This window comes from Orbicella franksi, chromosome 5 (genome assembly GCF_964199315.1).
Source record: "Orbicella franksi chromosome 5, jaOrbFran1.1, whole genome shotgun sequence".
NCBI classification, from domain to species: domain Eukaryota; kingdom Metazoa; phylum Cnidaria; class Anthozoa; order Scleractinia; family Merulinidae; genus Orbicella; species Orbicella franksi.
This window is the reverse complement of record NC_138149.1, coordinates 32,674,140-32,698,131: the sequence shown is the minus strand read 5'-3', so window position 1 is coordinate 32,698,131 and position 23,992 is coordinate 32,674,140. Positions and strand designations below refer to the sequence as shown.

General features: G+C 37.2%; 3 protein-coding genes and 1 non-coding gene across 4 annotated transcripts; 3 read left to right on the top strand and 1 right to left on the bottom strand.

The window, feature by feature from the left end:
* Positions 1-370: 370 nt before the first annotated feature.
* On the top strand, positions 371-9,748 carry LOC145488312 (tRNA-dihydrouridine(47) synthase [NAD(P)(+)]-like). The gene is made up of 15 exons (XM_081467151.1): positions 371-970; positions 1,539-2,199; positions 2,956-2,997; positions 3,442-3,531; positions 3,965-4,027; positions 4,400-4,516; positions 4,956-5,021; positions 5,453-5,569; positions 6,025-6,121; positions 6,701-6,779; positions 6,963-7,010; positions 7,200-7,287; positions 7,499-7,551; positions 7,736-7,864; positions 8,811-9,748. Exons 1-15 carry the CDS (start codon positions 819-821, stop codon positions 8,893-8,895), a joined length of 1,887 nt encoding a protein of 628 aa, XP_081323277.1. The 5' UTR covers positions 371-818; the 3' UTR covers positions 8,896-9,748.
* Positions 9,749-9,829: 81 nt separating this feature from the next.
* On the top strand, positions 9,830-19,319 carry LOC145488313 (ciliogenesis-associated TTC17-interacting protein-like). Its single transcript, XM_081467152.1, has 12 exons — positions 9,830-10,334; positions 10,475-10,542; positions 13,572-13,636; positions 14,042-14,162; positions 14,314-14,369; positions 14,800-14,889; positions 15,159-15,219; positions 15,498-15,601; positions 16,503-16,627; positions 16,859-16,938; positions 17,286-17,374; positions 17,954-19,319. The coding sequence occupies exons 1-12, from the start codon at positions 10,312-10,314 to the stop codon at positions 18,167-18,169; spliced, it is 1,098 nt and encodes a 365-aa protein (XP_081323278.1). The 5' UTR covers positions 9,830-10,311; the 3' UTR covers positions 18,170-19,319.
* Trnas-uga (transfer RNA serine (anticodon UGA)) lies at positions 19,142-19,214 on the top strand. The gene has a single exon. It is a non-coding gene; the product is annotated as a tRNA-Ser (tRNA).
* A 185-nt stretch (positions 19,320-19,504) lies between the features above and the next one.
* Positions 19,505-23,962, bottom strand: LOC145488314 (uncharacterized). The gene is made up of 2 exons (XM_081467153.1): positions 23,061-23,962; positions 19,505-21,952 (listed from the first exon to the last, which is right to left on the bottom strand). The coding sequence occupies exon 2, from the start codon at positions 21,741-21,743 to the stop codon at positions 20,700-20,702; it is 1,044 nt and encodes a 347-aa protein (XP_081323279.1). The 5' UTR covers positions 21,744-21,952; positions 23,061-23,962; the 3' UTR covers positions 19,505-20,699.
* Positions 23,963-23,992: the final 30 nt, after the last annotated feature.

The window sequence follows — 23,992 nt, the reverse complement described above, 5'->3', positions numbered from 1 at the left end:
TTTACGATTACAGAGCTGTTTTATTCACATATTCTTAATGTGAAGAGAAGTTCCCTTCATACAAGAAGTTTCAGGCGCATACACTTCTCCGTTTCTAGACAGATGGACTAAAAATGGCTTAACGGGCCTGAAAAGTTTCCGGGACTTTCTAGAAACGGACCCCTGGTGAGAAATCAAATTTAACTTTCTACACCACTGGAAATTTTTTGGGTCGCACTTATTAATCGTGAATGAAATGCCCCGAAAAAGGAAAGCTGAAAAAGACGGTTGATCGCAGTCAAGTGAGGGGCGCTTTTCATTTGTGTGGAAACATCAGTGAGAATTTTGCGCTAAATTGGAACTGTACAACTGCTCAATTAACGAGCAAAATGGGACGGAATGAGTGTGTACAATCATTTGTCAGTATTTAAAAATTTAAAGAACTTCTGAGTGGAAAGGACTGCGCCATTTCATTTCCGATGGGAAAGACTGCGTACGCGTATTTCACCAAAGAACATGAGAATGGTGTGAAAAAAGCAAATGGTATAAAGAATGGTTTTCCTATCATCCCGGGAAAAAACGAGAAAAGAGGAAAGGTGCGGTTTCCTTACACACAAACAATTTTTTTGACAAATCAGGTATCAACAAGTCCTCGTTATCTCGTTTTTAAATTCTCAGAACTCTTTTAGTCAAGTTCCAAAAAAAATTAGTAAATTCCATGCGGATTTCGAACCTTGAACGGTGAATGATTGTCACCAACGTCGTTTTGCCGCGGCCAAGCTCGATAGCCTGGGTCCTGCTTATAGCAAGAGGTGTACTGGGAATGAGGTTGCTTCAATATGGCGGACGAAGTTGCCGGATTTCCATCAGCGGGGGAAAACGGAGAAAACTCTGTTTCTAGTACTGAGGAAGAGAAGCAGTTGCAACCAGAAGCTATATCGAAGGATGCCGATGTAAAATTAAGACCTGGAGTTGCACCTATTAAGACGCAGTGAGTGTGTTTTATGTTTAATGATTACAAGAGTTACACGTGGAATCAGCTGTAGAGTTCTCTCAAACAAATCATGCTAATTTTTGTGTTATTGGATTTTTAGAAATTCTGAATTTAGTGGTTGTGGTTGCATTTTGTCTCCACTGCTTGGAAACAAAATCCTTCACAAAAGATATTAGTTAGAGTCAATGCATTGGGGTGGAGTAACATTGGAAGATGATCAAGAAAAATCTTCCATATTATACTTATTTGAAAAAAGATATCTCTGGAAACATTGATTGAGAGGTTACATTGAATGGGGTGTGTTGCTCCAGGAATGTAGTGCGAGGTATCACCTAGTGTGTAGACAACGTACTCTAGCTTGTTTTTGGGCAGTCAGCGACTATGACAGATGTTTTTCACAGAAATGAAAATATCAGTTGATAAGAAATAGATTCAAAATGTGAGGTCATAGATCTTGCCTTGTTAGAATTTTGCTTAGTGTAATGTTAATGATGACCTTTATTCGCGTGGTAAAAATAGTCGCTCAAAAATAACCACACTTTTTTGCATAATATTTTAATACCAGGTATTTAAAGAAAACTTCAAAACGTGCCACAAGTAAGATCAGTTTAGATGAAAGTGAACCTAGCAAAGACACTGAAACGCAATCAACAAATGAAGACAACGAAGAAGGTGAATCCGGAGAACCACCAGCTAAAAAGAAGAAAAAGCGTGGCATGAACAAAAACAGACCAAGAGCGGCAAAACTAGATTTCAAACAACAGTTATGTACCAGTATTGCCAAGGGTGAAGAATGCGGGTACGGGGATGACAAATGCAGATATCTGCATGATATTAAAGAGTATGTGAAAAATTATAAACCTCCTGACATTGGAGAAACTTGCATAAACTTTGAGAAATTTGGTAAATGCACCTATGGGGTGACTTGTAGATATGGAAAGAATCACATTTCGAAGAGTTTTAAAAACATTGTGAACAAAGAGTTGTATGAGGAGACTGCACCTTTAAGGACAAAGACTGTTTTAAGTAAGGAGCTGATGTTTGCATTACGGAAAAAGAAGTATGAGTTTACCAATTCAGACACTTTCTTGAAGCACCTTGCAAAAGTGAAAGCTGAAGGTAAACCAAATAGTGAACTTGGAAGTTTGTCTAAGATTTGTGAAAAATCTGAAGGAGCTGTGACTGATGAGGATGTTATCAAGCTTAGACCAGAAGAAAAGAAAAAGGTAAATTAAATATAACTGTCAAATGGATGGCATTACGCCTTCAGTTCTTAAGAGAAATATGACATTGGATATACCGGTGATGTGAAAACATCTGTATCTGAGAACTCATTACCCTGGCACAAGTGACTCAGGTTTCCCCTGAATCTTGTAGAGTTTATGAAAGAGGAAAAATTCCCACGCTAAATTAACCAATGAATGCCATGATTTAACTCAAGCTTAAGATGTCTAATCCTTTCAAGTCCCACTGTTACTATCTTTATACATTTCATTAGCCAATCAGAACATTGCTATTGCTATTTTTCATTGCTGTCCTAAAATAATGGCATTGCTATATGTTTTACCATCGCCAAGAAAGGAAAATTTTTGATTAGTTTTTTGCAACTTTTTGTCAATGTTTGGACAACTTCTGATGGCTTCTATTTTAAATGAGCAATCAAACTGCAACAACATACCACTGGTTTCAAACTTTGGCAAGTCGAGACTTTTGAAATTTCCACAAGAGAGAATGAGGAATTTGACAATTTAACATCACTGCCCTTGACATTTCCCATGTTTTGATCGGCTGCTTCAAACAGAAGCTAGCACAAAGTTGAGAAAACATCATCAAAAATATGCCAAAATTTAATCAAAAACATTCTCAAGTGGCAATGGTATTGTGCAAAGCACTGTTAGTAATAAATAATTTAGATATCAAATGTAATTCTTCTCATCTAGGTTAATGAGCTTACTTATGTTTTAATCAATTCTCTCTTTCAGATTAATTTTGCTGACAAGCTCTATTTAGCACCACTCACAACTGTAAGTTGACAGACTTGTTGTTTCATCATGTACATCATTTAAAAAAAAAACATGGTCTGACTGGTGATCATTTATTCAGTGTTTTCTTGAGCATTAGCATTTTCTTGAGCTTGGAGGCTCCTCTTAGAGGCTGTCATGATCTCCATCTTGATGCTGGCTGCCAATAGTGGAAGCTCCTCAGTCCTGGATGTCTCAAGCACCCAACCTCCAACCTAAATTACTTTAACAGTGTCTCTCTCCACCCAGGTGTAGTCTAAATAGGTGTCGATGAATTACAAACTAAAGGCCATTTGACAGCAATGCAGTGGGATTTCTTAGAGGATAAGAAATATTTTGTTTAATACTCCTAGTCAGTGTATGATATTGAGTCCAAAGTAATATATTTAGGAGCTACTTGGCTCAACTGTCACCAACCCTTATTAGTTTTGTTGTTAACACCTACAGGTTGGAAATCTACCATTCCGGAGGATCTGTAAGCAGTTTGGTGCAGATGTAACTTGCAGTGAAATGGCCATGTGTACAAAGCTTCTTCAGGTGGGTCAATTTCATTTTATTTTAATATCATTCTGTTTTGTTATATGTTTATTATTTTTGCAAATTATATTACTTTCAGATTATTTTAGTTTAATTTACTTTATTGGTTTTAAAAGTGTGCTCAAATAGTTAATTGTTCCTATTCATTTCGGAAAATCTTTTAAGACTATCAGTTTGCAAACTTATCCATTCTCTTGGTTTTGCCTTCATGATGAATGATTTTAGGCTTACTGTATTTTAAATCACTTTCTGAACTTTGAGTTAAACTTTGAGTGGTACTATTGGCTCGTGGATCCACAGTTTTTTTTGGACAATGTTAGTGCAAAATTTGTGATCAATAACAGGACAGAAGCATGAAAAACTGATGTCAATTTGTTAAACTTATAATTGATTTAAGCCTGTGACAATAATTGCATTCTATCTGCCCGATTAGGCTAGCATGTCAGAATGGGCCCTACTAAAGCGTCACAGCTCTGAGGACATTTTTGGTGCACAGGTTAGAGTTGAATGTAACATCTATTTCTAAATTAATACTCTAACATCTTCCCCTTTCCTATAATTTGCCAAATATTTCTTTCACATTAAATTCTGAGAATTCATTGGTAGATATGTGATTAAGATCAAAATAGTAATTTTTATTAATTTATCACTGCATGTGTATAGCTGATGATTGTTTTCTATATGTGATCAGACTTGGGGCAAATAAATGTTGAATTGGTAGCTAAATGCTTGGCACAGTTTATTTTTGTTTATTCATAATGGAAGATGATTCACTTAGTTTTTACTTTGACACCATTTAGTTTACATTGACATTTTCACATCCTCTGAGAAATAAATATTTCATTTACTGAATTATTTTTTATTGCAGCTGTGCGGCTCTTTCCCTGACACCATGACAAGATGTGCTGAGCTTCTTCAGAATGAAGTTCCTATTGACTTTGTTGACATCAATATTGGCTGCCCCATTGACTTAGTCTTTAAGCAGGTATAGCTTTAATTTATTAGTATTTTCAAGATGATGGCAAATAGACTTTAAGTTAGTTTAATTGAAGCCATTAACAAATTAACAGAGTCCAATATTTGCCCATCCAGTCTAATTACATTGTAACTTACAATAAGTATTTCTCATACCATATTATTTTCTAAGCTTGATTTGGTTGGAGATTTGTGGCAATGTCTTCTGTAGTTGGTTGATGTTAGATTACACACCCACCAAATGAATGGCAGATGTGTACAGGACTTGGCAGTCTATACTTTCCAGCTCTTACCAACGCTTTCCCCCATCTCTTAAGTACACCAGCTTCACTCAGTGCTGCATGTAAGGTTACTATAGGACTGCATTGAGGAGTTCACATGGTGATGACTGTAACAATAAATTACATTTTGGTCTTGAATGAAATGTTTTCAATAATGTTTCCTTTCAGGGAGCTGGCAGTGCTCTGATGGGGAGATTTGGAAAGTTTGAACAGATTGTCAGGGGTATGAACTACGTAAGTATGTAAATACATGCATGAACACACAATCAATCAATCAATCAATCAATCAATCAATCAATCAATCAATCAATCAATCAATCAAAAACTTTACTTATGTGTCAATATTTATCTAGCCGAGAGGAAACACCCTTCTATTAATTGGGAACACTTTAATTTATTAATATACAAAGACAGAATGACAGATAATAAAACCTGATGTATCATCACTAAGTGAAGAGTGTAACTTTGATTTGTTCTGTATACCATTCACACTGTGTGTAATTATTAGACGTAAAATACTTTAAAAAGTAACAAAAAGAGGTGCAGTGAGCACATGTCATCCAGATCATTGCTCACAACTTTAAAAAATCTGATTCTGCTTGCTTGTCAATGTTTGATTTTACTGAACTTGCAAATTTTATGTTGATCTCTCATGGCTGTTTAAGGTCCTTGACATCCCTCTGACAGTAAAGATGAGAACGGGCATCAGTGATAAGAAGACTGCATGGAATGCGCACAAACTCGTCTCCAACCTCAAGTTATGGGATGTAACTCTTGTTACTGTAAGTCAATGTGCAGTCAGTTGAGTTTGTCCACTCAAATGTCAATTTTCTAGACTTATCAACATCTCTTCCTTTCTCTGTGGTCCTTAATAGGGGAAAAAATCCATTGTTTTGTTTTCATAAACTTGATAACTTGGACTCTTGATTTTTTTAGTTGCTAGTTTATTAGTTCTTGAATGTGATGTATTTTTTGTTCAAGAACTTTAAAACTTCTACTTAGCATTAAAAGACAGTTTTAAAATCAGAACATTTCATAGGTGGGGAAATTTTGTGATTGCAAGTTCAAGACTCGGTGGAACAAGGATAGGGAGTCCAACAACTCCCCCCCTCAGAGGAAATATGTATAATTACAGAAACTACTCAGTCAGTAAAAAAGTATCATTCAGGAAAGACAAATCTAAAAAAACATTATTAATATTGTAAACTACACTCGTCTGTTCTCTCTTCTTGTCTAGCTCCATGGTCGCTCAAGAGAACAGCGATATACAAGGTTGTCAGATTGGGAATACATTAATGAGTGTGCCAAGGCTGCTTGCCCGATGCCATTGTTTGGTAGGTGACTTGGAAACATTTCTGTCATTTGTTTGTATCTGTTGTTGTTCAATTTTGACCTCTGCTTTCAACTTTTCAAACCAGGTATTTTTTTCCTCACTTTTTTGGGGTGTTCTTAAAAAGAATAACATGCACACCACACCACCCTGCCCTAACATGCACACCACACCAGTTCCTAACCCTGCGTTACCTCTTTTAGTCCCTAACCCTACTCTACCTCTGCCAGGATCCTATATCAATTGCACAATATTTAACATACTACTCCCATACCACTACAATGTTTTTTTCTTATTCGTACTACCTAGATTTCAACACCTCATTGCTGACTTTGTAGTCGGTCTTCAGATCCATTAGACCATGCTTGCAAGCAGTAATTGTTGAAAGTTCCCCATATTTGTTGGTCAAATAAGTTGTTGGTCCCAGACTCCCCCTTCATCTTTGATGAAAATTAAACTGGTTTGTCAGAAGGGAGTAGGGTGGGGGGAGTCTGGAATATGTTAGATTTTTCCATTTTAGTGTTGGGTTATAATTATTTGGTAGTATTTCTAAGAGTAACTTGTTTCTGGATAAATTTGACAGGCAATGGAGACATCCTTTCCTATGAAGATGCTATTATTCGAAAGGAACAAACCGGTGTGTCTGGTTTGATGATAGCAAGGTAAAACATACTTTTAATTAGTGTTCCCTTGATTTTAAGAACGATACTATCCTCTATAAGTAAATTGCTGTCTCAATTCTTAATTAAAAGGAAAACTTTTACTATAATTTCTTGAGCACTTGTGGGTCTTGGCTTTGTAAAGATTTAAAAGTTTTTTTTGAATAATTTTAATTTGCTTTTCAGAGGGGCCTTAATTAAGCCTTGGATATTTACAGAGATAAAGGAAAACAGGCAAGTTTTAAGTTTAAACCACTAGTTTTAATGTTCTTTAGTAGCAAAAGTTTTTTAAACCAGATCCAGATTAGGCATTCCGAGAAAGAATGACTTTTGATAATTAATATTTTGACAGATGTAAACTTCCTTGTATATGTATTATTATTTGTGATAGCTTAAGTCTACTTAGCATTTCCTGTGTTTTAGGCATTGGGACATTTCATCCAGTGAACGCTTTGATATGCTGCGAGATTTTGTCAATTTTGGTTTGGAACACTGGGGTTCTGACTCAATGGTATGTTAACATATATTAAATGACCACTGATCTTTTAAAATGAGGAACATACAGATGTTAGGTTTAAGGCCACTTACATAACTTAGTTAAATCTCTTTTTTCCTTTCACATTTCTTCGTCAATACTTGAGTCTTGAAAATTTCTCAAAATGAGAGTTACTTCTATTGGGTAATGAGTTATCAATAGTTTTGTTCTTAAATCTTTCTTTTAGGGAGTTGAAAACACCAGGAGATTTCTTCTTGAGTGGTTGTCATTCCAATGTCGGTAAGTGTAAAAATCATATTTGAAAGCCTTAAGACATTTCTTTATAGATTTAGAAATCTAGAGAAATCTTTAGAAACCAGGGCTCCTCTGGATATCAGCCTTGTCACTGAATGGGCCACCCTGGCTAAATAAAGCTTACCTTTACCTTTACCTTTACCTTTACCTAATTAATTGTTCTCTACAGTTACATTCCTGTTGGTCTGCTGGAGAGGCTTCCTCAGCGAATCAATGAAAGACCTCCACCTTATTATGGCCGAAATGATCTGGAAACTTTGTTGTCAAGCAGTGATTGTGCTGACTGGGTCAAAATAAGGTAGAAATTACCGTTTATTGCACGGCAATTGAATTATTATTAATTCTCTAGGACACATCTGTGAAAAATTATGTCTGACTCTGTAGTGTCTGGTATGTTAGTTGTTTTTGTTTTCATGTCACCATGTTAGGATCGTCACAAGGTCATATGAGACCTATTAAGTACATGTAATAACAAACTACATTTTAATGTTAAGAAATACAATTTCTGATAATAATTTTGTAAGAAACAGTTTTCTTGCAACTTGTATTAAACCAGACTGAGCAGAAACAACAATAGCAACCACAACAACAACAAACCAAATAAAAAATTCAATAACTTCACTGAGATACAATATGCAACAGGCATATAATTTAATGTGTAAAAACGGCTAGGAAAAGGAAAAAAAGCATTAAACTTCTTTGGCTAATCTGGCTAGTTCTTAATATTCTCACTCGCTCAGCTGTTACAGTACAATGGGTAAAAGGTATTATGCTTTAAAGAAAAAAAAGAACAAAAAATATGTACATTGGATCCACCACTAGTGTTAAAAGCACTTAAGGTGTGACAAGCAAATTAGCACATTGAGTGAAAGGTGTTACATGACTTACAAAGGCTTGATTGTGCAGACATGTAAAACAAATACATTAAATCAATGTATTTGTTGTAATATCCCTGCACAATGGTTCCTTTTGTAACACCTTTCAATCAGTGCACTAAAACATTTGCGACATGCCACACTGCAAGACACCACTGAAATTGTCTGTATAGCATGAATCTTGTCAATACTAGCCCAATGTTGATATTGTTAGGTTGTAGGTATTTGGTTTTCCCTTTTATTGAATTTCCTATGGTTAACAATCTGGTATAAATTCCCCAAAATTGCATACTGCAAATGCTTAATTAACTGTTAGTTACCTTGTACATTTTACTAACAATTTGATTTTCTCTTTTCATCTCTTGGCAGTGAGATGTTGTTAGGTCCTGTGCCGGGAAAGTTCTGCTTCATTCCCAAACACAAGACAAACTCATACACCGAAACAGAAGGATAACTTAAGTGTTAACAAAAGATGCCTTTATTTATATGTTAATAGCACTGTAAAATGCTTTCAAATGACCTAATGGCATTTTGCCAAACTATTTCAGATCCAGAGTTTTTGATTACTATATGTCAAAAAAATGTCAAAAACTCCCTACACTGAATCAGTGGGACAATTAAGGGTGTGGCTACTGAAACAATATAATACTGTTAAAACATAGCAAAATGTGTGAAACATATGCAAATTATCTGAAAGATGGCGATTTGAAGAGAACTTTTTAAATTGGGAAAGAAAAGGTCAAAAGATGGAGAATGTATTAAATTGTACCTTTAAAGTAAGGTGTAGTCTCTAACCCTGACAATCGCTATACAATTTTTTCATCTTAGTTGTATTGTAGAGGCCCTCTCAAAGACTATTTTTGTAGTTTGAGTTTCATTTGATATCTTTTTAAGATATTATCACCTGATTAGCACCTTGAACAAACCAATATCATTGTTTATGCCGTGTGATTTTGAGGTATGATCACATCACCCTTGAGGTCTTGTTGCGTCACTCCTGAATAATATCACAGTTTCTGTTGATTTGGCAATATAATTCCACGTTTAAATTTTATTAAGGTCATTTGTGTTTTTTTTTTTCTGACACATTTAACAATATACAACAGTAAACTTTTCTCTTCAATAGCTGTCCAGCATGGGTCATAGGTTGCAGTGAACAATATTTTGGTTTTGAGTAATTAGTAATATTGAGTTTATTGTGATACATGTATGTCGTTGGTCGCATTCAATAGCAGTAGAATATAGCTCACATTTAGATTATAATGACTCTGTAATAATAAATTGCAATAAATAAAGTTTCTTTGGGATCATTTTTTGCATATTTTGTATTCAACTGGCTATGACTCTTACACAAAGCTCACAATATCAAAACTGTAAGAAAATTCCATTTATTTGATGGATGAAGATATAAACTCGTGTAAAATATGACTTACTTTGGATGGTCACGCAACACTTCCCTCAACTTTTTTTGGCGAAAAACGTTGCGTGACTTGCGTGACAACCAGTGACAACATCTGTAATTTGTGTTATCGGTAAATTCTGTCAGGAAGAAAAATCAGTAATTACAAAAACCGTAATATCTTTGATTGTTTATTTCCAACCCGTAAAAACTCGTAGACAAAACAACACCGTTATCGAAGTGGGCCATCTTGTCATCTCGTCTTGTCACTCTTGTTATCAAATCAATGACGTATGCGGTTGTCGAGGCAACGAGTGTCAATTCCTCGCGCGGGAATTTGTTATTGATATGGAAAAGCGGTTTGACCGAGTTGTATAATGATGTTCGCCTTTCTTTCTCCGGTTTCCCTAACATGAGGAGCAACACTTCAGCCAGATAATTGCCACCAGCTCAGCTTCTTTACAAGTGCAAATGGAGGCGGAAAACGGGCACAGGCGAGTGTAAAACTGGTGTGAAGCGCCAGTTTCGCGTTCGGTTTTCGCTTACAGTTGTCGTTTAGACTATGTTCAGTCATTTATCAGTGGAAAATGAACTATGTAAACTAACTTGCCCTGTTGCTTTTGTATATTTTTAGCGCAGAGAACGTTCCCGCTTCCTTGGTCGTGGCGAACGAACAGGCCGTAGAATTTCTTTCGAGCATAGGTGAGTTGTTAAATGAGTGTTTCTGCTTGTTTTGGTCAGTGTAGAAGAGGGCTTATGAATTAACCACCGACCAGCTTGGGTTGTTTTGACGTTCATCCTGCCTGTTATGAGTCTTACCAGTTATTCAAATTGCCTTTATCCACAGGAGAATACAATAATCAACAATCAGCGCTTACGAAATGACATCAATCTAGCTTAGGGGTTATTGCAAAATATCGCAGTCAGTGAAATAATTACCCGTGCATTTAAACCTTTTAAGCCTAATTTCTGTGTTCTTTAAGCTTATACAAGTGTAACTTATGTTTATATATGCCCCGCGTTCATGTGGTTGAAATTGTTTGTCGAACCGATGGGTGTATTTAGCCTTAAGCAAGTTGATCGAAACTGATAGTTTTGCTCGATGTGATTTTCTGCAGAATTTTTACGAGAAGATTGAATGTCGTCAAATATGACAGGGAAGTCAATATTGATTACACACACAAAAAAAATCCAGTCAAGTTTTCTGCTTGGACGGAAAAGTTTTAACTCCCTTGCGTATCAAAATAAAGGTATTGCATATATGAAGCTTTGTTTGTGAGATAAGGGAAATGAATTCTGATGCAAATTTCTGCCCGACATGAAGTTACGCCGGTGCGTATTTTCGTCGCTTCAAATCAAGAACACTTGTTTAAACATCAACATGGAAATAATTATGTTCAATGTGGTAATTCTATCTGGTTCCTGACGCAATATTTCCATCTTCCAGTGGGTCGTGTTTCTGTTTTCTCGTGAAAACTTGAATTTTTTTTTTTGCTTTTTTAATATCAACACATTTCACCTTTGCCCAAAATAGAAACAGAGGAGGCTGATCCGTTCTCAAGTTCTTAAAATACTTTAATTTTTGGGGGGGCAAAGTAAATGCTTTTTTTGTTGGGATTAAAAACAAAACAAGATCGTTCAAGTAATGTTGAACGTGGGTTTTAGTACTTAATAATACGTGTAATTATTCAAGATTACCACTTAACGCTGTCTCATATTTTCTCATCTGAACATTATTTTTTGTTTTGTGGAAAATTATACTCTGTGCAGTTTTTATTACCAAAAGGAAATTCTAATAAAATATTATTACGTAGGATTCCATATGTTGTCAGGTCTTTTGTGGACGTCACAAAAATGTGAAAGTAGTGAAAGTTTTAATTTATTTTCTGGGTTGGGAAACCTATCTGTTTAGTGTGGTTACCAGCGAGTTTCATCCTGTGTAAATGGCTTGCATGGCTAAGAAGGTGATATCATCCTACATGAAAGAATGTTTTTGTGTTGTTTGGTACGTGCACAATGCAACTTGATGTAACAAAGATGCCCTACAGAGCCAAAAAACTGGATTCTTTTGTTTGGCGAGATGGATAAGTGCAATTTGCATGCTTTAAAATGATCAGAAGTAAATGTACATGTAATCTGATCGATGCAGCTGACACTTAACAGGCTTGTAGCTGGCAAACCTGTGACCCTCAAGTGCGAGATAAAAATTTTGAACTTTTAGTTTGGGAAGGAAGCTGCGAAATGAGATAGAAGTCCTTGGAGCAAGGCCAATATCAACATCAAAATTAACTTCCGTGACTCCCATCCAGATTTGGAAACAAATCCGTATCGGTGGGAGATTATACCATCAGATTCTGATAATATGGTCGGGTTATGTTTATATTTTGTTCAAGATGCTTTTTGGAGAGCTTATTGAAGAATCTGGAATTGTAGATACTGCATAATTCCCCTTGTTGTTGTGTCATGTTTTATGGTGGAAGTAACAGCTGTTCAAAAACATCTACTGTACTCTATTTAGGGTTTGTTACAAAATTTGCAAAGAATCCAAATTTTAGACTCTGGCCTGCTGGAAGCAATTAAGGCAACATGATATTGCGAAAGATTTTGCATATCTAATTCATGGCATGTAAAGCAGTCTGAAACATGTTTTACTCATTAACTAGCAACAAGCCCTGATATTGTATTTGATTGATCCTGAGTGGATAGAAAACAGTACTGTAAAATAGTACATGATCATTTAACGATTGCAATAAGCCATGCAGGATTTTGATGGAATACAAAGAAACGTTTGTCAATTCAGAATTTGAAGATGAGTAATTTTCAAACTGTCTAGATATATTCCTCTAACAACAATTGTACTGATAAACTATGAAAACCATGGTCTGGAATATATTGCTTTTGTGAGGTGACTTACCACTTTCTTGCTTCAACCAGATGTCAACATACACTTGTGTAAAGTTGTACAGTACATGACTGATCATCAGAATACTTGGTGAAGAATTCAGTTGTAAGTGACGTGCCATGAACTGGGCAGGGTTTGGTTTTCAAAGGTTTTAGTCCTAAAAAAGTGCCCTTTCTCTACACTCTAGTTGATAGAACATAGTACCTGTAGTATTATCAATAAGATACATGTATTAAATGTCATAATCAAACCTCTTGACGAGATATTAGCTTTAGTCTGGCCTTTAAGGCTGTATTATTATTGAAATTAAATTTATCAGCCGGTGAAAATCAGAAGATCTTGGTGAGGATCTTTGAGGATTTTCATTGGTAATCCCCAAAGGTTTCAAGGGATCTTGGCTAATTCCAGCATACATGTAGAAGTGTGTTAAGGTTCTGATAAAATCTTTGTCAAATCCTTACGATCTGGAGGAGTAAATAATTATACCGCAAAGTTCTCTACTATGATTTTCATTATAGGAACTCGATATCATAAAAAAAACCTTTGTAGTCAGATTCTTAAGGATCCTTGAAAGATCATTATCTTTTAGTATGTTTGACATGAATTTTAATATCCTGCAAGCTTTCTCACGGGGGATACATACATTGTACTTGTACATAGTATTACATAAACGTTTCTTTAAACTCACATTTACAGAGCAGCATTTAAGGGCTGGTACAGGGTCAAGGTTTCTTAGATCTAGTCCGTGACACCTACCTACCCTTCCCTCCTAACAATACCTTGAGGATCAGGTCGCAGTTCTAGTTACTCTTTAATGTTCTATATACAGATGATGATGTATGGAACTCATTGTTGTTTTCGGATTCATTGATTACCACCTCTCAAACTGGCAGAGTAAGTACATTGCATTAGTCTGATATTCACAACACCATGCACAACAAACATTATATTTCTTTTCACGTTAATCAGGGTTGATGAGATGAAAATCTGTGCATGTAGCTGTGTTTGTTTCTTTGCTCAAACGTTGTGAAAACAGCAGTCCTTTATTTATGATTAACAGGGTACAGTTACCCTCTGAAATTATCAATTTTGCAATGTTGCCTGCCCAGCTACTTTTGGCGAGAAACAGTTTCATTTGTAGGTGTACATCTTTTAATGAGGTTTGCCACTGGGGCTTTGGAGGAACAATAAATTTCTTAAAATTTCCAGTCATTGAGCTGCACAAGACTGTTGGAGAAGTGCATGTAGGAGCAACTCCATATAACAATTAAATCATTTTGTTGTTACTGTCCACACTAGGAAATAGGTGAAATGACAGTGACTGTAGAAAATGCCACATGGAGAGGAGAGCCGTGCTACCTGGTTCATGCCAACAGTCATGGATCTGTAGATCAAGTACCAATTGGCACATCTGTGACAGGTTAGTGTATTACACCTCTATCCAGATTCCTAACCATTAGTCAATGAATCACGCCACAGTCAGCATCTGGACAGACTACATGTACATGCATGATTTAGTTCCATACAACAGTCTTGCTTACTACATTTTTTTTGCCTTCTATGTATTGCAGCATATGTTGGAAGGTCACTTCAGACATTTGAACAAACCCACTATGAATATGTCAAGGTAAGGTCCCTGATCTCCTCAACTGTGAAATTTATTAAGTGTTTATGACAGAGCGATTGAATATTATGGTTGTTACATGTAGTTTTTCCATAATGCTGATATCACTTTATGGTCTCTTGTGAAATTAGGATGTCAAGTTTTATTTTCTTTTACATGTATTTTGTTCTCTGATTGGTGAGATCACAGTGATTAGTATTGGTCATAATAGTTAATACTAAGAGTTTAGATTTTCATGCCATCTGACAGGGTGCGGAAAAAAGAACAAATTATGTGGAAATTTTGGGGAGAAATTAATTTGCAGAAAAATGCTTGATTTTGCATCATCGCCATCATCATCAGTGAAATTACAAAATACACATTTAACAAAATACAGGAAGTTGTAAAGTTAACTTACAAAAAACCTAACATAGCCTTTTTCTGACCTTTTTAGATACCAGATAACCCACTAGATAAAAAGACTTTGATCGTTCTTGATGAGGATGGGACATATTCTGTGAAAAAGACTGAATCACAAGGAGAGGTCTGTTGTGTTGTCAACCTGACTGTGATGTTTTCCAGAGGGTAACTAAAGGCATTTCTTATCGACTGGAAATTTACTAGTGTTACTTGTTACTAGTGTGGTTCCAGTAATTTCCTAGTGATGGTGTTTGGTTCCTCAGAGGAAGGAGTTCTGGAATCAAATTCAACTTAGGGCAAATTCTTGGGTTATTTTATGTGGTAAATATGATTACTTGATGGGTATAGGCTTGCTGATTAATACTTGTACATGTGCTCTTTATTTTTTCATAGGAAACACAAAGGACTGATAAATATTACAAAAAGGAACAATTTCAGGGTTTCATATCTGAAGGTCAGTATCTTTTAATATTATTATTCAGGTATTAAGGGAGGTCTGCTATTCAGTAATGTTAGCTGTTTGCTTACTACAGCTGTAGTTATAAAGTTACTGCGAAGCATCACATGGGAAGAAATTTATGTTAAGGCAGCAGGGACCAAGTCAGTACTTTCAAAAAAAAAACCTGACTTGCTCTTTCTGTATAGCATGTCTATCAAAATTTTCATTGTTCTGTATTATATTTTGTCTTCTGTAGTTTTTAATTTAATGATGAATCTGTTTGTACTTTTTAGGCTCAAACTTGTTGCTTCAAAGAATTATGGTCAAGAGAGGTGTTCCAGATGACTTGATGTTTATCGCTTTTGATTCAACCACCAGTCTTTGTACCTCATCCTATGTAAGAACCCATTTCACAGAGTACTTTCCCTTTCCATACCAAAATGAATCCTGCAGCCAGAATTTGTCCTGTTTAGAGCTTTTTCCTCTGGGTTTTCTAGGTTTCTTTTTAGGATGCGTTCCTTTTGGGTGATCTGGATCAGGATCAGTGATCCAAGATCACTCAGATCACTCAGATCATGGAGGTGATAAATCCATGACCAGAGGGGAATAATTGGTTCTTTTGATGTACCATGATCTGAGTGATCTTAATCCAGATCACCCAAAGGAATGCACCCTTACACAATCTGGAGACAGTGCATGTATTACATGTATTTATATGTTAAAGGAGAATTAAATCTTGTGAAAGTTTGACTGAAAGTTATTTTCTGGGTAACGTGACTCTAAGATAAATATTGATTTGGTTTTGTCAGTGAGGGTACCGTTGTCTTCAAAAGAAACAATAGTTAACGAAAGTCAACAATAGTTCAAACTCTCCAAGTTATGCTCTGATCAACTGCTATCTTCTAGCATTTATTTGAGCCAGCTCAAATTTTTAGAGATAGTTGCTTGTTTGACTAAAGATGCTTTCATTTCTTGCGTAATTTAAGCTGATTTGATTGAGCACGGATGATACATTGTAGCGAGTGTGAGTTGAAGAAAAATCTTGTACAATCATCTCTCAACTAGATTTACTCACAAATCACGCTGCAAGAGCTGAACTTGGAAGGAGAAAATTGTCTGTGACGCTCAAAATCTGAGCGAAGAGCGTGAGGCGGATGAACACAATACCGACTTTCTCTCCCTCTCTTGCTTACAGTGCGAATAAATGTTAAATGATTTCTTTTCAGAGTTGCAGATTGATGTTTAAAGACCTTAAAATTTTTCAATGTAGTTTGACAGTGTGCATTGTTCCCTGACAGAAAATGCTCGGGAAGTCTTTGCAGAAAATTGGTATGCATCAAGTTGCTGTGACCGGACTGCGCAGAGCAATCCACTCGGTAGAGGAGTCACCCACAACCTGGGAATCTTTCCTCCTGTCAACTGGGTGAGTTATTATGTGGTTACATAGACAGTTGTGTGCGAAAATGTTAATTTTCTATCTTTTATGTTACTGATGGTAAAAATTCCCAATAAGTGCACTTCAGGATTATTGTAGATTATTGCAGATTATTGTAAAGTGATTGTCTCTTCTCTCTGTACTAGGCGTTAGAGTTTATAGCCAAGGAGTGCACTTCAGAATTATTGTAAGCTAATTGTTTATCTGTGTATTTTCCAGGTACCTGGCAAGTCGAACACAGCTGGGCTCAGGGGTGACCATGACCTTACTTAGACTACCGGAGGAACATCAAAATACAGGTACATTATTCAGAATAGTTTGATCTGGCTCGGTGGAAAAGAAAAATAGGCGCGTTGAACGCCAATGATTCAATACCGTTCAAACTATCAGTAATCGATTTCATTAGGACTTAGAAATAATTCAGTTTGATGCTAAGAAATGTTTTTTGGAAGTTCTTGTCAATGGTACGTATCTACCAGAACTGGCATATTGAAAATGTTCTTTTGCGCTCGTTAACGATAAGAAATGACCCAGATTACAGGGCATGACCCTTTAATAGAGTTCCCGGCGATTGTCACAGGACTCTAGGTTTCTGTTTTTTATTGTTATTTTTCAATAGCAGTTCATTAATTTCCGTCTTTTTCAGACACAGAAGTATCAGAAGAGACACCAGCAGTCAAACCTCTAAAGTGGGAGGAAGATATGCAACTGTTCTCACGTTTTTTAGACCGTAAGGTAATGATACCTCTGGTCCTTGAAACTCTCTTATTCTCAGCATCTGTAAATTGACACAGAGAGAAACTGAACAAAAAGAGTGCGAGAGAAAGTGAACAAAAAAAAAAGTGTAAGCAATTCAAAGCACCCGCAAACTCGGCGGAAGACTTTAAGGTCCCGTCCACACTAATCCGTCACGAAAACGGAGCTTTTCGAAAACAACGCTCTTTAAACCGGAGGAATTTGAAAACGGCGGCTTTGCGTTTTAGTGTGGACGAAACACATTTTGAAAACGAGGCCTTTGAGGACGATGACCTTACGATAATCATGTGATTTCCCTGACCACAACTCCACAGTGACTGTTGACTGTTGCGTTTCCAAATTTCTCCGGCATAGTGTGGATGGAAAACATTTGATGTGTTTTCAGAGTGGAATCAACAAGCTACTTTTGTCGTGGATTTAAAGGGTTCTTTTTAAGTTTACAGTTGCCTTGTTTTATATGGACGTACGAGGTGCAAACGAATCGGGTAATGCCCGCGCCAAAGCCTGTCTAATGCTTTCCAAAGATTTTTTACTATCAGGCTTTGATTGTGTTTCTAGGCGGAGTTGGCTGATGATCATGCTACTTACATGCGACGACACCCAGAACTACGAGCCCTTCTAGCTGACTTTCTACAGTTCCTACTGCTTCGAAAACCTGATGACGTCACCGGCTTCGCCTCCGAATTTTTTGGCGCGTTTTCCACAGCCGCGCCCTCTGTACCCTCGTTTGCACGCTCTTCTCCAAACCCTGCGCGACCTTCCTCGATGCCATAATGGCGTTTCACACCCAGTGACCAGTTCATTAATTTGTCGTTCGAGCAAACAGCTTTTTACAATATTGTACAGCAAGTAAAGAGAAACACTCGTATTACAGAGAACGTATTATCCAGCTCGTCTGAAATTGCTCCAAACAGCAGTGTGAATGTGTTAGTCGTCGAATGTGGAGTCCTTTTGACTTGAGTTTGATGTTAGAAAGTTAGAAGGCATTTGGATGAATACTACTCATTAAAATGTGTCGAAAGTAATCAGGCAATTACTTTGGTTTTGGTTTTGGTCAGTTACAGTGTAACCCCGTTAATCCGGTCACCAACCAGCCACAAAAATCTGACTGTACTAACGGGGTGGCCGTATTAAGAGAGTTCTTTAAATAAGCAAATGACTGACTGAGACTTTGTTCGGACCGGAATAAAGTGGCCGTAATAACGAGGTGGCCATAATAACGAGGTGGCCGTATTAACGGGGTGGCCGTAAGGCGGGGTTCCACTGTACTAGGGTTTGGGATTGGCTGAGTTGTCTAATTGGTAAATATGATTGCTTTGGTTTTGGTTTTACGACACTCAATTGAAAACCGCTCTAATGCTAATCAATATTAATCAATCATCAAGTTCTTGTGGTTTCTTTGAAGAGTTTGTAGCCTTTGATCAGGCGTTTTTCTTTGAATAAAGAACGCCTGGTCGCAAGTTTAAGAGATTGAGAACAAAGGTGTCCAAGGGTTAGGGGGACTGTGAGGCAATCACCTCTTGAAGTTAGACACATTTTAGGCTCTGTTTTATAGGAATTCGACTGTGCGTGAAATATCTAAGATATTAGTTTACTAGAACGGTTAGGCTGGGCTCGGCGCACAAGTGAAGGACTTAGCTATTCATCAACTTGGTTAGTAAAGGTAGATTAACCACCATGGCGAGTTTGTGACGCTGATGTTTCGTGCGTAAGTGCCTCAACCTAGAGCCTTGTCCTCGTATGGGAGACAGCGTAGCCGAGTGGTTAGGGCGCCGGACTTGAAATCCGGAGGTCGCGGGTTCAAGTCCCGCTCTGACCACTGAGCTGGAGTTGTTTCTCGGTAGACCCTAGTTCAACTCCTCGGCCACGTTTGTAAATAGCCAACTCCTGCCAGTTGCGATTTTTAACCATGTTATGCTAATTTGCATTATTTGCTTCATCATTCGTTTTGAAAATCGTCGAGGAGAAGGTCCTGGAGGTTAAGTTGTTAGTACGTTACCTCGTCAGAGCAAAGAGCTATTGAATGCTGGAAACCTCAGCTTCACCAACTCGCTACGGCGGTAAATATCAACTTCAACTTGACAAAGATCTAAGTTTATGTGAAACACTTGCGGCTTAATTGTTGTCTTCCAGAATTTTCAGTACTATCCATGTTGCTTCTCAGTTTTCAAAGAAAAAATAAACACGAAAATACGGAAAAGACAACAACGAAATCCTGTGGAATCTACGAGTTGACAAGGGATGGTCAATGGTTTCACGGCTCGGCGCATGTGCAAACAGTAACGCGAGATAAAGCAATCAAAGCGAGTTAACAGGGCACTTGATATTTGAGTACGAGACAGAGTGCCTCATCCCATGAGCTACCTTCTCTACCTAAAACCAACATAAAGAGCGAAGGCTCTGGAAACATCGCTGGTTTGGAATTTAGCTGAATTTGAAAATCGTACCCGTACTCAGTCTCTTATCCGTACTCAATTTCGTGCTTGTAATTCAACGTTAAGGTCCCTAATGACTTTTGCGGGAAATTTTCCTTTGAAAGTTAAGTCGTGAAAGTGTCATTTCTCATAAGAATTCCTTTTGCAATCATTTCCTTTGTTTACGAACCAGTCGGATGCGAATACAAAACTCGGGCGTTCGTCCAGATTAAAATATTCGGCCCGAATAATAAATTCGTGGTTCAATACTTAATTCGGCATTTTCTGTGTTAATCCGTGGTATTGTCCGTCCAGATAGGATCCAGATTCGAGGTCCAGATTAGGCCCAGATGGGGGTCCAAAAGGGGGTTTAGGTGGAGGGGTCCACGTTTTGTACTGGCCCTCCAGGGGTAGAGTGCACGGGGCCCTATAATGCTTGCCCAAATATCGTCTGCGATTACGTCATATATTGGTGAACTTCAAGTTGGCAGTAAAGGAGCGAAAAATTTAGGTAACTTGATGATCACGTCAAAGCTTAGCCATGCGCCGAACCGTGAAACTAAAAATCACAACCAAATACATAATTTTTTTTAATCAGTGTAATCTGTTCGTTAATTACAAATGCGACAATTGGCCACGTTCGATATATCAATATTCTAACATGGCTCCGAGAATTTCAGGACAAAATTGCCAATTTTTCTAGTTTCTTTTGTCCCTCAATTCCCAAACAAAGAAAACCGGCACTGCCATATATAGAAGTTTGTCCTGAAAGCCTCGGAGCCATGCAAGAATTTTGATGTATCGAACGTGGCCTACGAGCTTCTTCTTCTTCCTTTTTTTTTTCAAAAGCTGCTCCAGTTGAGAGTAATCGACGTCATTTTAAAACTAACTTACACGCCTGTTTCAAGTTGTGGTAGTTTTCCAGTTATTAAAAAGTCTAACGATTTTCTGTAAGTCGGAAGTCGCCATGCAAATATGAACGCATCTGCCGCAACCTTGACAAAAAGCAAAAGATCGGTTATTCTTAATAAAACGTTCAGATTTAGTTCTTCTGACATGCTCTGTGGCTGTTTGTACAAAAAGGCATAAAACACGCCAATATGTGGGAAAGCTGAAAAGAGTAGGATAGCAGACAGGTAGAATGTCATAACCATAAAATGTCTGTCAAGCCCGCGACAGCGAAAAGATTTTTTCATTAGCAACTTTCTTCCGTTGCCATTCTGTGGGGAATCAATTTGCGAAGACCGCGATAATGACGAGGCAATACTCTTGATCTTTTGATGCTCGGAGTGTACTCTGAAGGCCTTGTAGGTCAAGATTTGAAGAATTGCGAGAATCACCGAGATCAGTGAGGCGTGGATGGTTAAATTCAGTTTGAAAAATAAGTCTCTATCAACGCCTAGGATAGACAACAGGCTGAACAAAATGAAATAAAACCAGGTTGCTAAAACCGACGGCAGCACAAACTTCTTTTTGATCCAAGTCTTGTATCTGTAAGGATATTCAATGGCGATGAACTGTGCGGCGGATAACATGAGTACCATGACGAATGAAGCATTTAACGACGCCGTCGAAATAACCGAGCCGATCAGAAAAAGCGTCCGTGAAATGGCTTGAAATTCACCGCTTGCCCTGAAGAAACGGCCGAAATAGTACAAGGCGAAAAACGGTTCCACAAACAAGCCGCATAACAAATCCGCCCCGGAAAGACCGAGGACAAAATAACGCGTTGGTTTCTTGAAATATTTCAGTGGATCTTTGAAGATGGCTGTGAGCAGTAAAACGTTTGTAGTCACAGTTATTGGACTGAGAATCGCCAGTGTACATCCAGATGCTAACTCTGTACGAGAGTAAACAAGATTCACTATAAAAGTATTGCTTTGGTTTGTAGTTTGGTTTGAAGAGGCCAAACTCAGGCCAGACTCTCCACTCATTCTTGCGTATTAAGTTGCCCTCCTTAAGAGTCCTCCAAAAAGTCAGTTCTTTCTTTGCGTGGCTAAGTTAAATAACTTCAATTCTCTCATTCCTTTCGTTGTTAATTTTCAACTTCACCGTTGACGGTGTCCAAACACTATAGTTTCCTCAAGGGGTGACTGTTTCCTCTTCCGTCCACGTATGTTTCAACAGCTGCGCGTTAAAAATCCTTTCAGGAAAAATAGGCTTCAGCTTCCTGCGATAAACATCTTCCGCCAGAAATATATAAATACCTCGAAGTCTACCTCAGATTAAGTAATACTCAGAGAAAAACGATGCACAGTTTTCCATGAAAGCTCACAACGTGAAAATGAAAGCAATTAAACTGTAGTGCCCGCAAATTCAAAACATTTTACATTCTAACACAGTACTTGCGTAAATAAGATAACTTAAATTGACAAAGCAAGGAAGAAAATGAATAAACGAATATTTTGTTTGAAAATCGGCGACCGGTGCAACAGAACAATTTGACACGTTTCCAATTCGCTTCAACAATACAGCATTATGTTGAAATCACACTTCATTGTGTTAAAATGGTTCACAGCCATTATTTTTCTTCTCTCGGAACGCAATTTCATTTGGGCAATTTCGGCTTGATTTGACTCAGTTTTGCATGTCTAGAGGTAGCAGATGGTATTTTCTTCCCAGGAAACAGTCGTATTCATAATTAACACAGCAAACGAGAAAAAAGCAAACAATATGAATTTTCGTCTGTATGCCGTCCGTTTTGGTAAAATAATCGATGCAGTTTTTGTTCAAATTTGTATTTCAAGCTTTATTTTCCAGAAAAGGCAAATAAGTGAAAATCGAACGTACTTAAGTTTGTGAATCTTAAAAAGCTTAAAATAAATAGATAGATAAAAAGATAGATAAATAAATAAAAAATAAATAAAATATGTAAACAAACAAACAAACAAATAAGTAACTAACTTATAAAATGGGACTCCATCAGAGCTGTTTTCATTGCAGAATGAATTTAAAAAGCGTTTTTCAATGACAGCCGTTTTCAGAAATTGAAAATTTAGTTTTCACCTACATTGAATTTGTTTCTCAAACATTATATAAAGTGGAAACTGGGCTGCCAAGCAAAATATTATCACTTGCTGAATTGTATTGTTCTGTTCAAATAAACACCAGAACACAATTACCATACCAATTAAACTTGGCATCTATGCATGCAATTTTCTGACAGCGGGAAACCGTTTTTAACTCATAAACCGACATAAAAATAAAAACAAACGGTAGAAGTATCGAACTAAATATGATTAGAACCTTACCCCTTTTTCAATACGTTACTAGTTCCACATCAGTTTTCACAGTGGCGTTGATGTTCTCGCAGTCTCGCCAACGCCGTGTTACTTTAATATTCGAACGATCTGAAAAACAAGCCCCATTTTGCTGTGCAATAACGGAAAGCTAAAAGCAAAACAAAACAAAACCGGGTATTTTAAGTAACTTCACAGGTGTCCTTCGACAATTATCACGCTGTGTGTATAAGATCCCTTCAAAAGTAGCCATAGAGTATTTCCTCATCGCCTGACAAGGGTTCATCAATATTAAAATGGCCAGCCTCTGGGAACTAGACGTTAACTGAAACGGTTTTGTATTGGAAGCCATCTTGACGGGCAGACAACACGCATCAGGAATTACAGTGTTTGTATGGGAATCCCATGACATAATTTTCTTACAAATCTAATTCTGAAGAATTTATGAACAAGAGTTGAGATACTCGACAAAGGATTGCATTAACCGAATTTCAGGGATATAGCTGTGCTGGAATGAGTCCAGTTCAATACTCTACACATTTGTCTACAATTTTTTTTCCCGCAAAGTGTCGCGAACTTTACCATAATTCGCGTACAATGCAAAGTTCGCAGAAAAAAGTCGTAGACAAGTGTGTGGAAAATCAAAAACGCTTCCGGACACTTTCTAGCACAGCTACATGCCTCATATTTGGTCATTGCTATCCTTTGTTTAGTTTCTTAACTTTGCTATTCATAAATTGTTCAAAATTCAATATTTAAGAAACTTATTTGCGATCAGATTCCCATACAAACACTGTAATTTCTGACACTGTTGGCTACCGTCAGGGGCCCATCAGTCAAGATTGCTTCCAAAACCGTGATTAGGTCTCGCTTGTACGCTTTTGAGAGCTCTCTGAATATTGCAAAACGTTTCGTTCGAAAACTTCTAACATCACATAAACACT

Excerpts from the sequence above, each read along its gene's own strand:
- LOC145488312 (XM_081467151.1), top strand. The coding sequence starts at position 819 with ATGGCGGACGAAGTTGCCGGATTTCCATCAGCGGGGGAAAACGGAGAA. Across the intron at positions 4,517-4,955 it reads TTGACTTAGTCTTTAAGCAG|GGAGCTGGCAGTGCTCTGAT; the intron begins GTATAGCTTTAA and ends GTTTCCTTTCAG. Across the intron at positions 7,865-8,810 it reads GCTGACTGGGTCAAAATAAG|TGAGATGTTGTTAGGTCCTG; the intron begins GTAGAAATTACC and ends ATCTCTTGGCAG.
- LOC145488313 (XM_081467152.1), top strand. The coding sequence starts at position 10,312 with ATGGAGGCGGAAAACGGGCACAG. Across the intron at positions 10,335-10,474 it reads GAGGCGGAAAACGGGCACAG|CGCAGAGAACGTTCCCGCTT; the intron begins GCGAGTGTAAAA and ends GTATATTTTTAG. Across the intron at positions 13,637-14,041 it reads CCACCTCTCAAACTGGCAGA|GAAATAGGTGAAATGACAGT; the intron begins GTAAGTACATTG and ends TGTCCACACTAG.
- LOC145488314 (XM_081467153.1), bottom strand. The coding sequence starts at position 21,743 with ATGAGTGGAGAGTCTGGCCTGAGTTTGGCCTCTTCAAACCAAACTACA.